This window comes from Panthera onca, chromosome B3, assembly GCF_046562875.1.
Source record: "Panthera onca isolate mPanOnc1 chromosome B3, mPanOnc1 haplotype 2, whole genome shotgun sequence".
NCBI classification, from domain to species: domain Eukaryota; kingdom Metazoa; phylum Chordata; class Mammalia; order Carnivora; family Felidae; genus Panthera; species Panthera onca.
This window is the reverse complement of record NC_138344.1, coordinates 60,102,282-60,115,513: the sequence shown is the minus strand read 5'-3', so window position 1 is coordinate 60,115,513 and position 13,232 is coordinate 60,102,282. Positions and strand designations below refer to the sequence as shown.

Here is a 13,232-nt window from a genome sequence, read left to right as displayed (position 1 = left end):
CCGTGAGATCATGACCTGAGCTAAGTCGGACACTTAACTGACTGAGCCACCCAGGCACCCCATGGGAAATGAGATATTTTAAGAAAGATTATAGCTTTCTTTTACACAAATACTGATCAAGAGCAACCAACTAGCTCGTGGAGAGGAAGTACAAAGGAGTAGTGAAAATTTTAAGTTGATAGTTTATTACATCCATTTCTTTTTTTTTTTTTTTTTAACGTTTATTTATTATTAAGAGACAGAGAGACAGAGCATGAACATGGGAGGGGCAGAGAGAGAGAGGAGGAAACACAGAATCCGAAGCAGGCTCCAGGCTCTGAGCTGTCAGCACAGAGCCTGACACGGGGCTCGAACTCACAAATGTTGAGATTATGACCTAAGCTGAAGTCGGCCGCTTAACCGACTAAGCCACCCAGGTGTCCCTATTACATGCATTTCTGAAGGTGATAAGATAATGAATATCATGCAAACAAAATTAGTAATTAAAACTGCTTCAATTATTCAGATAAGGAAGGAAAGAAGACATGAGAAAACATGCCTTTTTGTGGCCTTTAATGAACTTCAGTATTCCTAGTTTCTTTCAAGAACATGTCAGAAGGACAACTTACTTCTGCCAGCACACCGCATGCATCACATGACCACAGCTTCCTGTGTAAGTTCCATATGCCAAGTCTGGATCCATGAAGAGCGGGTCCAGGGTTTCTGGTACAGGAAGACAAAAATAGGAGGCATGTATTCATCTCCCCCCATGGTTATAAAATGGGGGAAAAAAAAAAGAGATTATCAAGGTCTAAAATTCTAATCATGAACCTTCTTAGGAATGTCCAAGTAAAGTGTCACAGTATCATGGTAACAGGATATATATTCTTAGTAGTAAGCAAAAGGAGAAAAATATAAACCTAGACTTCCAGGTAGGATTTAAAATTAGTGTGAATTAATGACAACTTCTATTTTTGATTTGTATTTTTTATTCTGAACATCAGGTTTAAGTTGCCTTATCTTGGTTGTTGAAGTGATTTTTCTATGATTCAAGCACAATTTGCTCTTCTAATTTTAAGAGTAATTTGAATTACTTTCTAAGGTATACTTAGGGCATTATAATATGGATAAAAGCAAAGACATAGTGGTTAAAAATTTGGTTTCATTACATATAACTTGTGGCCTTGGGTAAATTATTTAACTTCTCCGTGCCTCAGTTCCTTCATCTGTAAATGGAGCCAATATTGGTACCAAACTCATTGGGTTGCTGTGCGGATTAAGCGAGTAAATACACATAAAGCACTTAATCAGTGCCTGGCATACAGTAAGTATTCAGTTAATGTTAGCCTTTTTTATCATCATCATTATTATTATCCCAAGGGTATTTTATAAAGCAGTAACTCTGATGTGACATAAAAAAAAATACATTACTTAATTAGTATTCCTGCCAAGAAAATACTTAACATGAACCTAATTTTGAGGCAACAGACAGATCTACAATGTAAGACATGTACAAAACAACTGGTCTACATTCTTCTAAGAAGTTATTATCATGGAAAAAAAAAAAAAGAACAAGTGACTATTCTAGATTAACATAGATTTAAAAAGACATAATAAAAACAAGGCACAAAATATGTCTAGACCCTAAATGAGAAAAAAAAAGTCTAGCTAAAAACGTCTAGTTGAGGACAGTTTGGGAAAATCCAAATATGGCTTTTATATTAGGTAATATTCCTGAATTATTATTCATTTTCTTGAATGTTATAATGGTATGACAGACATATAATAGACTATCCTTAGCTTTAGAACATGCATGTGTAAATATTTAGGGATGAAATGTATATGCCTCCATCCTACTTTCAAAAGGTTCAGCATAGAAAAATGGGGGTAGATAGGCAGATAGAGACAGAGACTGAGCAATGTGGCCAAGTGTAACAAAAATTAAAATTAAAAAATAAAACAAAGGAGCAAACATGGTATGTAAATATCTAGAGACCATTTTACATATGGGTAAAATATGATCTGACTAAATAAGGCTAAATATAGTCTCACTCCCAAACTTCTTCCAATATTTTTTTCTCATTATATAAGTATGAAAAGAAATGCTCAAAAGGATATTTATTAAACAATACATACCCCCTGAGAGTTCTATGGGTTTTCCCCTGTGCTGGGTTAAGGCGGTGGATTTCTGGACACAGGCCGATAATACCATGGCATTATTTTCTATTTTCACCTCTTGTTCTTCTTGGCAGAGGATGCATGTCAGCACCTCCTTTTCAGTAACAGTCGGACCCCGTTTAGGACCCAAAGCAATTCTAGAGTAGTCACTGACTGCTGGGGCACTACCAAGAGAAACGACCAGAAATGAGGACACATGTTTTGGTCACTTGTCTTTATATTTTGGTAGATTTTAAGTAACTGTAGTGCAAGAACTTTAAGAACAAAAATAGTAAAATAAAAATGATATTCAGCAATATTAGCTTAAAATCTTCCCCCTTGATTTTTCTGGCTCATATCAGTTAATTTGCTTATTCAAAAATACATTTTGTGTTGCTGAGTGCAAAAAATGCAGATCACAAAGTAGAGTGTATATTAGAATTATAGTTAATTTTCATACCAGGAAGCAGGGTTATCTGGTTTTTTTCTGATTAGAAAAGTAATACATGCTTAAGAAAATTTGGAAAATCTATAAAAGTATAAAGAAGAAAATAAAAAACATTATACACTCACAAACTAGAGATAACCATTTGTATATTCCCGTCCAGTCCACTTTGTTTATACCATTCTTTTTACATAATTAAGATCACATATACAGATTTGCACCTGCTTTATTCACTTATATCTTATTTGTTTTCTTGTGTCATTAAAGTTTATTCAGAAACATTGTTTTTAAATGGCTACACAATACTCTTTCTGTACGTGCCTGTAAGAGTTTTATCCTTTCCCTCTTCTTAGGCATTTAAGTTCTATTCTATTCTGATAGACTTTAAAATAAAAACTTACATCTTAATGATTTAGCAATTCTTACATGTACTCAATGTGTATAATAATAATATAATAATAGCGAATATTTGTAAAGCACTGATTGTGATGTGAGGCACTGTTTCAAATACTTTACATTAATTCATTTAATCTTTCCAACAAATCCTATGAGGTAGGTACTAAGATTACCCTCCATTGTTAAGATGAAGAAACTGAGGCCTAGAGACAGTAAGAGACTTACCTAATGACTCATCACTACATAGTAGCAGAGCCTGGATCTAACCCATGTGATCTGACTTCACAGGCCATGCTCTGAACTGCTTTGCAATACTGCCTCTTTACCTGTGCAAGAAGGTCCCTGAATTGCCACAGATCATTCAACAAACTGGAAATAACTTAAATGTTCATCATCAATGTAAGTGAAATTACACCATACAGAATACTAAGCAGTATTAAAAGGTGCAATTTGAATGCTAGATGGGGTACCACCTCATAGGAGGCATTCAGCAATATGTGAGGTAAGGTTTACCTTTTGGTACCATAAGGACTACAGGACGCTACTGGAATTTAGTGAATGAGCAGCCAGAGACGTGGACTGTCCTGCAATTCATGGAGCACAAAAAAGAACTGCTGCCCAAATACCAAGACTGAGAAACACTGAGCTCGTTTGGTACATAAGAACATAGAGCATAGATTTCCAAGTGAATATGACAAGTTGCAGAAGGACACATAATACCATTGACGCAAATAAAACAAAAGACTGAATGATACTATGTAATTTCTATGGTTACATATATTTACAGGTAATAGCATAGTAGAAATTCTGACAGGAGATACATAAAATTTATAACCAGAATATCTTCTGAGGAAGGGCAGAAAGGAGTCCCAGATTTAGGCCAGTGCTCAAACAGAAGTAGCTTTATCTCTGACATCTGATTTTTAAAAGGAAAATGTGTCAGTATAACTGTGTAATTAAAATGTTTTTGGGGGCATCTGGGTGACTCAGTCAGTTAAGCGTTCAACTTCAGCTCAGGTCAGGATCTCACCGTTTGTGAGTTCGAGCCCTATATTGGGCTCTCTGGGGTCAGTGTGGAGCTCACTTTGGATCCTATGTTCCCCTCTCTCTCTGCCCCTCCCTCACTAGTTCATTCTCTCTCTCTCTCTCTCTCTCTCTGTCTCTCTCTCTCTCAAACATTTTAAAGAATTTGGTGAACAATCATATGAAAAGATGCTCAACCTAGTACTAACTAGTAATAGGGAAATTCAGCCTGGCAGAGATTTATAATGTTGACTATCAAATATTTTCAAGTACTGATGATAATAATAAGCATTGATGAAAATGAAGAAAATAGGAACTCTCAAACATTGTTGGGAGTAGGAATTGGTAAAACTACATTGGAGTTTTATTGTGATAGTATCTATTAAAATTTAAAATAATGATGAGCCAGTACTTTCACATATTAGATTCTACTCTTGAGAAGTACTTATACAATTGTACAAGGGAGCAAATATACAAAAATATTCTGACACATTGTTTATATTAAGGGAAAATTAGAAAATAAGGGAAAACCAACTTAAATGCCCCAAATCTAACAAACAAAATAGTGTATATTCACACATAAAGAATCATGTAGAATCTAATAGACCTATATGGAATGACATGAAGAGATTTATAAAACACTGAGTAAAAAACCAAGCTGCAGAACCAAAGGTATGGTAAAATAAACTATTAAAAAACACAAACCAATACTCATTTATGCATATATGTTAATAAATGCATAGAAGAGGCCTAGAACAATAGTTATTTATTAACAATGGTTATCTGTGCAGAAAGATCAGGAATGCAGAGGATGGTCTAAGGGATCTAACTGTGTTATTTGAATTGTTTTCAACTAGAACACAATAATTTATGTGTGCAATCAGTCAATAAAAATAAATAAAAAGCATTGAGGCCATTAATTAACTCTGAGCACATTTTTTGCTTCCTATCCTCTTGTTTGGCTAAACATACAGTAGTCTCTTTTTCATAAAGAGCATGTTGCTAATATAAAGTATCTCCAGGGTTGGAACTTCTGTGAATTGTTTATAAAGTTTTATATTAATTTCTAGTTCTATTACTATTGTCAGCTAAGGATAGCTTACCTTCATATATATATATGTATATATGTATATATATGTGTGTGTGTGTATATATATATATATATATATATATATTTTTTTTTTTTTTTTATCTTTAAAATATATAGTCTTTATTCTTTGTGGTCCTTGTTAACGTACCCTGCTTCAAGATGACAGATAAATTATGTCTGTTTCTAATGTTATTGCAAAAGCACAATTTTTTAAAACTATCCAAAACACACATTATTTAAAGAGCAGTCAAAGCTTATTTTTAAAAATAAGCATAGGATGGGGGAGAGGGGAAAATGGGTGATGGGCATTGAGGAGGGCACTTGTTGGGATGAGCACTGGGTGTTGTGCATGAGTGATGAATCATGGGCATCTACCCCCAAAACCAAGAGCACACTGTATACACCGTATGTTAGCCAACTTGACGATAAATTATAAAAAAAAAAAAAAAAAAAAAAAAAAAACCATAGGAGGTATTTACATTTTAAATTGGAGTGCTTTTAAAAGTATCCTTATTTTCCCTCCTTTTCACACTGCAACCATACAAGAGCTCACAAAGTGTGGCTCTCAGAAGGTTAACTGATTTCCCCAAGAGCACACCACAGCAGAACTCAGAAAATCAGATTTATTGATTCCCATTGTAATGTGCTGTCCATGACTACAATTACAGGCAGTGTCTTCTTTCTCTTCAAGAAAAAAAGAAAAACAAATATAAACTACCTTTTTCAGGTGAAAGATTTTTTTTTCAACCCGTAGTAACTACACTCATTTTTACCAGAAATTATAAAAACGGTGGAATATATGAACTGATATATAAATGTGTACCTAAAGGGGCCCTCATTTATACAAGATAACAGAAGCTGATTTCGATTTTTACCATTTCCATTTTCCTTTTTGTACATAAAGGCTTTTAACAAACTATTGCGCACTTGAACTGTTCATCAACATAAACTTACATTCAATAATACCTTAGAGTTCCCACTGTGTTTTTGCTAATTTAAACACAGTATAATTTCTCTTACTACAAAACATATTTTGGAAAGATTTTATTTAAAGTGAATATGTCATTTTCCCTCAAAAAAACTGAGTTGCTAATTTTTAGTTTTGCTAGGTTTTACCTCTCTTCCTCCATAATGGAGTCTTCTTTCCCAGACATTTCTGAAGTGCTGTCATACATCAGTTTGTGAGTTTCAATAAAGTTTTTCTGTAAGGCAGACATCTGAGCCATGATCTTCTGGCGGTGCAGTCTAGCAGCTTCAGCTTTTCTTTTCCGTTCTGCTTTTTCCTTATCATGAGTAATCTGGGTATTAAAAAACCACAAAAATTAGGTAGGATCCATTGTTAAAATTGACATACACTATTCAGTCAAGCAAAACTTCCTAGAGTAAGAGTCTGATAACACTTGATTTCCCCTTAAGCCTAGATTCAATCTGATGTCTCAGAACTAGCATATAGGCTCCATCCTATCATACAACTAATTGCTCTTTTGGTTATTTCAATAATTTAATCTAAAAGCCCCAAGTACTTTAAATATCTAATAAATGGTCTTTCATACTCAATGCAGGTAGACTAAGAAAATTAAATGAAACAAAATTTTTAAATCATATGTTAATTGTTTAATCACTGACATTTAATCAATTTTGACCAACCTGACACTATCTAACAGTTACTACTAGATGCATTGCTAAAACTGAGAACTTTAACAATATTACTGACATGTATGGTGTCTTTTTATTGTTTATTCTAACTTAAGTCCAGTGTTATTCTTTTAGGAGGAATAGTTACAAACTATAATAAAAAAATCATAAGTAATAAATAGTATTCTAATAATTTTAAGATTAGAATCATCATAACCTGAATATTACTACATTTCATTGAATCTAAGATGTACCATTTTCTTATGTTCCACTAAGAATGCTGACTAAATTATAAGAAGTCATTGATTATAGGATATATCCCAATTTCAGATATTAAAATATTTTAAAAATTAATAAAATATGGTATTTCCGACAGAGCTCCACGTACATCAATTTCCTCTGATTTTGTAAAATACATATATTATACTGGACAACTATGTGTCAAGCAGCACTAATCCCTGTGGTACAGAAACACAATGAACAAAAGAAGATGGGAAATCTCACAAACTTTACAACAAACAGCTTCCTTCTAATAAAAAAGCAGCAGCTACCTTAAACCGGTAAAGTTCAAAGACCAAGAACATCACCATTAATATAATGTTATTACCTCATCATTCTTAATAGATTCTGATCCTGATGTAGTTGCTACAATTAAACAAGATTTTTCTCTTAATCGCTTTACTGTGTCAAACATCTATGAAAAATAGATGAAATGTTAAAAAAAAAAGATTTGGTTAGACTGATAAGAAACAGAAAAATTCACTAATTTGATTTTGTCATCACGTCACCAAACATCTCTGACTTAAACTTTACATACACACAGTCATGCATATAAATAGTTATATAAGTAGTTTTAAGTATATAAAAAGTGACTCCTGACTGTGACAAACACCTGCCCTAGTTGATTAGCAAAACAGCTAAGCAGGAGGCTGCAGGCAACAAAATTAGCTAATTCCATCTGTAGGTATTAGCATTTCTCTGCTTTTGCTAGGGAAAAAAAATTTTTTTAGATTATAAATTACTTATTTTAATGCAAAGGCATATAAAGACGAGAATACAAAATGGAAAATGAAATCCTCTCCCTGATCAAGTCCCTCTCCCCAAAATCAACTAAATTAAAGATTATTAGTATTTGTTTGCATGAAAAAATTATCAGAATACATATTTCTTTATATTTACACATATTCTCATCAAAAGCAATCCTACCATATACATTATTTCCTATCTTCCATTTTCACTTAATCATTTATCTGTGAAGATGTTTCCATAATAGCTTGCATAGATCAGTCTCGTTGTTTTTAACAAAAACCAATGTTTCAGCAATAGGATAGTACATCCATCCACAAAATGTTTATATTTGAAGGAGTCTCAGTCTCATGTGTAAATACCTCCCAGTAGGAACTTACAACACAACTTTATATTGAACATTTGAGGAAAATTCCTAATGATTTTAACAGTGGACACTTGTACTTCTGTATATTTTGACAATAAACTTTGGTATTCTACAAGAAAATCAATTTTCAGGAATAGATCTCTAATATATAACACTGTGTCTGCAAGACATACATGTTGAAATAAATTACAGTTCAATTTATTTTCTTAATAAAAGTTGTAAACTTATCTACTTTGTTTTGTTTTTGTATTTTAAAGTAATTATATTGGCAAATTTAACACAAATACTAAATTTCTTTGTGAATTCTGCTTCAAGAGAAACCTTAATAATAACATTACCTTATAGCCACAAATCTAATTATATCAAACATGTTTAATGACTTACTCTAAGGAATAAAAAAAGCCAACTTCTTGAAGTACAAATCAGTACAAAGATCTCCAATTGATATGAATATGGAAATTAATCAATCCATATTCTAGTTATCAAAACAATATCTATCTGATAACATCAGAATCTTTTAATAAGTCCAGTGAGGTGAAGCTCCAAAACCTTGGCTTCATGTTTCCATGTGGAGGATTCCCATTAAAGTACTATTTCCAGCTTCTCTCCCTACCCCTTCCTTACTCACTCCTCCCCAAAGGCACTGCCATCCACCCAACAGTTCAAGCTCCAAATGCAGGAGTCATTTTTGATTCCTTGATCTCCCTCGTCCACCATATCTATCAGCAAGTTCTACAGATTCTACTACCAAATTACACCTGAATCAGTCCAGCTTCTCGCCATCTGCATCCGAGCCCTGGTCATGCTTATCTCTCACCAGGATTTCTGCAACAGTTTTCTAATAGTTTCCCTGCTTTTACTCTTATACCCTATAATCCACTTACCCCACAGCAGCCAGAGTGATCTTACAAAAGTACAGACAATACTATGTCACTTAAAATCCTTCAGTGCTTTCCCACTGTTCTCAAAAATAAAATCCACCTTTTTACCTTCACCTGGAAAGTTCTATATGATCTGGCCCCTGGCTGTCCCTCTGACCTTGTTGCCTACCTTTTTCTCCTTCTCTCATTGTGCTTCAGTCACACTGGCCTTCTTTCTGGCCTCCTTAGAGCTTTTGCAGTGCTGTTCCCTCTGTGTGGAATACTCTTCCAGATTTTTCTAAGACTGGCTCCATGTCATTCAGTTTCAATGTCACCTCCTAAGAAAGGCCTTTCTGGTTACCCATCTGAAGTTACCTTCTATTCATCTACTGAATTATCCTTTTCTTTCTTTCTTTCTTTTTTTTTCTGATTATCCTTTTCTTGTTTATTGCCTGTACCTGAACTAGTATATGCTCCACAACAGCAACCACCTTATCTATCTTGTTCAGTGTCTAGAAATGACCATGGCACATAAAAGGCAATCAATAGATACCGACTAAATAATGATATAAATGAATAAATTTTAATTAATTAAAAAAAATCCTTTCAGGGGCGCCTAGATGGCTCAGTCGGTTGAGCGTCCGACTTCGGCTCAGGTCATGATCTCACAGTCTGTGAGTTCGAGCCCCGCATCGGGCTCTGTGCTGATGGCTCAGAGCCTGGAGCCTGCTTCCAATTCTGTGTCTCCCTCTCTCTCTGCCCCTTCCCTGCTCATGCTCTGTCTCTCTCTGTCTCAAAAATAAATAAAAACATTAAGAAAAAAAAATTAAAAAAAAAATCCTTTCACTAAAATAGGAAAACATGTGAGTGACCACGAAATCAATAGTAAATGACTTTACAGTTAGAGAACAGTAGTTTAACATTACAGGCAAACAGAGGATTCTTAAATATATAAACCAAGATATGATTAGTTTATCAGGTTCACCTGGAGTATCCATGTTATCATGTCTTTCTGGCCTTCTAACTGGGGAATTCCTTTGAGTTTTTCCAAAAGCATCTGTATATTCTGAGCATTCATGGCTGAACTTCCCAATCCTTTTTTAAAACACAAAAGTTACAAATCATAAATGAGTACCTTCATAATTATGTATAAATTATAATTTATAGTTAATGTTATTCACATTGATAGCCAAAGTTCACAATCACTTCCTTAAATACATTAATTTTTCAATGGAAGAATCTGCAATGACATGAAGTACTCAGTACTAAATTAAACATGAAAAACTTGAATTACTTTAAAATTCTTAATACATTTTCCACTGGGGCTAAGTGAAAGCTACTTTTAAGGATCTGTGTCTCACCTTTCCTCCACTTGGTTCATTGTCTAATAAAAGTAGTTAATTAGAACCAAACCTCCCCAAAATATGAACGTGGGGGCTGTTTATGCCCATAAACTGAATACGTATATGATGTCTTCAAGGATCGAAAAAACTCAGTTTATAAATAGAAAAAGAGAAGCTTTTCTCCTTTTGGTCTCCTAATCAATGTCCCTGGAATGTGCTTTGATGAAAACTATCTTAATCTAATAAATATCTAAATAAAACTTAAAAATCTAATCTAAACCTATCCTGTTCTGCCAGGTAAAAAACAGTGCCAAACACACACATTATCATTCACTCAGATGTCTGCAATCAGTTTACATTCAGGAACATTAATAACTTCCATAGATGGGTAGTGTGAATGTTATGGTTGATCAAGCAGCAAATATTTGGTAATACTAGACAAAGAAGGCAAGTAAGAAACCATCAATATATTTATCTCCCATTCAAAGAAGGGGGGGGGGGATCACGCAGTAAAAAGATACAGCAGAGAATTAAAAAAACACTTTTATTTTTGAAAACATTAGTTAAGAACTAAAGATGCTAGGAAACGTCTTAAACAATTTCAGAATTGTCTATGCTTTAATGAGTGGCAGATTAACACTCTGTAAGAGCTAAACTTTCACTTGGTAATTAGCTGAAACTATACTGAAAATTAATACTAAAACATACTTGAAGCCTTATGGTAAAAGTCAAATGTCACTTCTTCTTCAGGAGCTTTTTCAAGCTGTTGCTTTTCTTCTAGTAAACCCAATGCCAGAATATGAAATGCCTGAAAGAGGAATATGAAAAAAAAAAACCTGTATTAAAAAAGTTTTTTTTAATGTTTATTTATTTTTGAGACAGAGCGTGAGCAAGCACAGGGGAGGGGCAGAGAGACAGGGAGACACAGAATCTGAAGCAGGTTCCAGGCTCTGAACTGTCAGCACACAGCCCAACACAGGGCTCAAACTCATGGACTATGAGATCATGACCTGAGCCGAAGTTGGATGCTTAACCAACTGAGCCACCCAGGCACCAATGAAAAGTGGAAGAGGAAGAGGAAAGAGGAAACTGATTCCTCAAGTAAATATATTTTAAATGAAGGTATAAAAATAAGCAATCTTATGCATAAAAATGGGCAAAGGTTATGAATGAGCAGCTCACAGAGAGAAATGATAAATACACATATGAAAAATAGTCAACCTCACTAAAATGAAAGAAATGTGAACTGAAATAAGACCACCCTGTTTTCCATCTTTTAAAGTGGCAAAAATTTTACAGTTAAGTAAAATACAGAGTTGGCTGAGGTGCTGGGAAACAGATACTTTTCACCACACTGGTGATGGGAAAGTAAACTGATATACATTTTTGAAGGACAATTTGACGATATCTATCCAAAATATAAAGGTACAGACTTAGTATTAAGAATCAGTCTCAAGTATGCAAAGATATTTGTAAAAGGATGTACAAATTTCATTGTGATACAAAGACCTAAAAACACCCTAAGAATGTCTATAAATAGGAGACTGGTAAAATGCACTACTGATATCCAAACAATGGAATATGCATCTATCAAGAATAAGATAGGCCCATGGGGCGCCTGGGTGGCTCAGTTGGTTGAACGTCCGACTTCGGCTCAGGTCATGATCTCACGGTTCGTGGGTTCGAGCCCCGCATCGGGCTCTGTGCTGACAGCTCGGAGCCCGGAGCCTGCTTCGGATTCTGTGTCTCCCTCTCTCTCTGCCCCTCCCCCACTCACACTCTGTCTCTCTCTCCTTCAAAAATAAATAAACATTAAAAATAAATAAATAAATAAATAAGAATAAGATAGGCCTATATTTGCTAATGTGGAATGATTTCCAGAAGATACAAACCTTTTAAGGTTTATTTATTTATTTTTAGAGAGAGAGAGAGAGAGAGAGAGAGAGAGAGAGCATGCACATGAGCAGGGGAGGGACAGAGAAAGGGAGAGAGAGAGAATCCCAAGCAGATTGAACTGTGAGATCATGAGCTGAGCTGAAATCCAGAGTTTGACACTTAAACCGACTGAGCCACCCAGGCACCCCAGGAAGATGACAAACATGTAACAGTGTTTATCTTCTAGGCATGACCCTAGGAGGTAGGCAAAGATATTTTAATTTTTGATTTCAAAAATATCTCCATGGTTTGAAATTTTTTACTCATGTATTTACCACTGCTATAACAAAAACTGAGATACACATACAGGTATGACAGCATTTAGAGCCTCCATACCAACAACAGCCACGGAAGAAAGAAAATTAATTAAATTAAATTAGTTAAATTTTAAATTAAGTTAAATAAATATCCAGTTACAGCTACCAAAGGTGACATTATTAAGTAATTTATAATTGTATTAAGAAAAATAGCTGCTTCCACTTAATGAGCTAATTCTCATAAAAACTCTATGAACTGGGGCGCCTGGGTGGCGCAGTCGGTTAAGCGTCCGACTTCAGCCAGGTCACGATCTCGCGGTCCGTGAGTTCGAGCCCCGCGTCAGGCTCTGGGCTGATGGCTCGGAGCCTGGAGCCTGGAGCCTGTTTCCGATTCTGTGTCTCCCTCTCTCTCTGCCCCTCCCCCGTTCATGCTCTGTCTCTCTCTGTCCCAAAAATAAAAATAAAAAAACGTTGAAAAAAAAAAAACTCTATGAACTAATTATACTTACACCACTTACCAACAGGGAAATTATTCTTTACTCCTAAATAAAAAGTGGTGTAACCAAATCTGTCTTCAAATCTTTATTATACTGCTCATAATTCAAGTGAAATAAGAAATATAGAAAATTATGATGCAAAAAAGATATGACAATTTACTATTAGCAGGCAGGATTTTTAAAAAAAACTTTTTTTTAAAGTTTTTTTAACATTTATTTATT

The 13,232-nt window shown here is 34.5% G+C and overlaps 1 protein-coding gene across 1 annotated transcript in view; it reads right to left on the bottom strand.

Annotated features, from left to right (window-relative positions):
• UBR1 (ubiquitin protein ligase E3 component n-recognin 1) overlaps nt 1-13,232 on the bottom strand; it is a 133,515-nt gene that overhangs the window by 38,112 nt on the left and 82,171 nt on the right. The window contains exons 26-31 of the mRNA XM_078448552.2: nt 11,030-11,129; nt 9,964-10,073; nt 7,333-7,419; nt 6,207-6,388; nt 2,116-2,321; nt 609-702 (exon numbers count right to left, since the gene is read on the bottom strand). Coding sequence (XP_078304678.1) covers nt 609-702; nt 2,116-2,321; nt 6,207-6,388; nt 7,333-7,419; nt 9,964-10,073; nt 11,030-11,129 — 779 coding nt within the window. The remainder of the gene's footprint in view (nt 1-608; nt 703-2,115; nt 2,322-6,206; nt 6,389-7,332; nt 7,420-9,963; nt 10,074-11,029; nt 11,130-13,232) is intronic.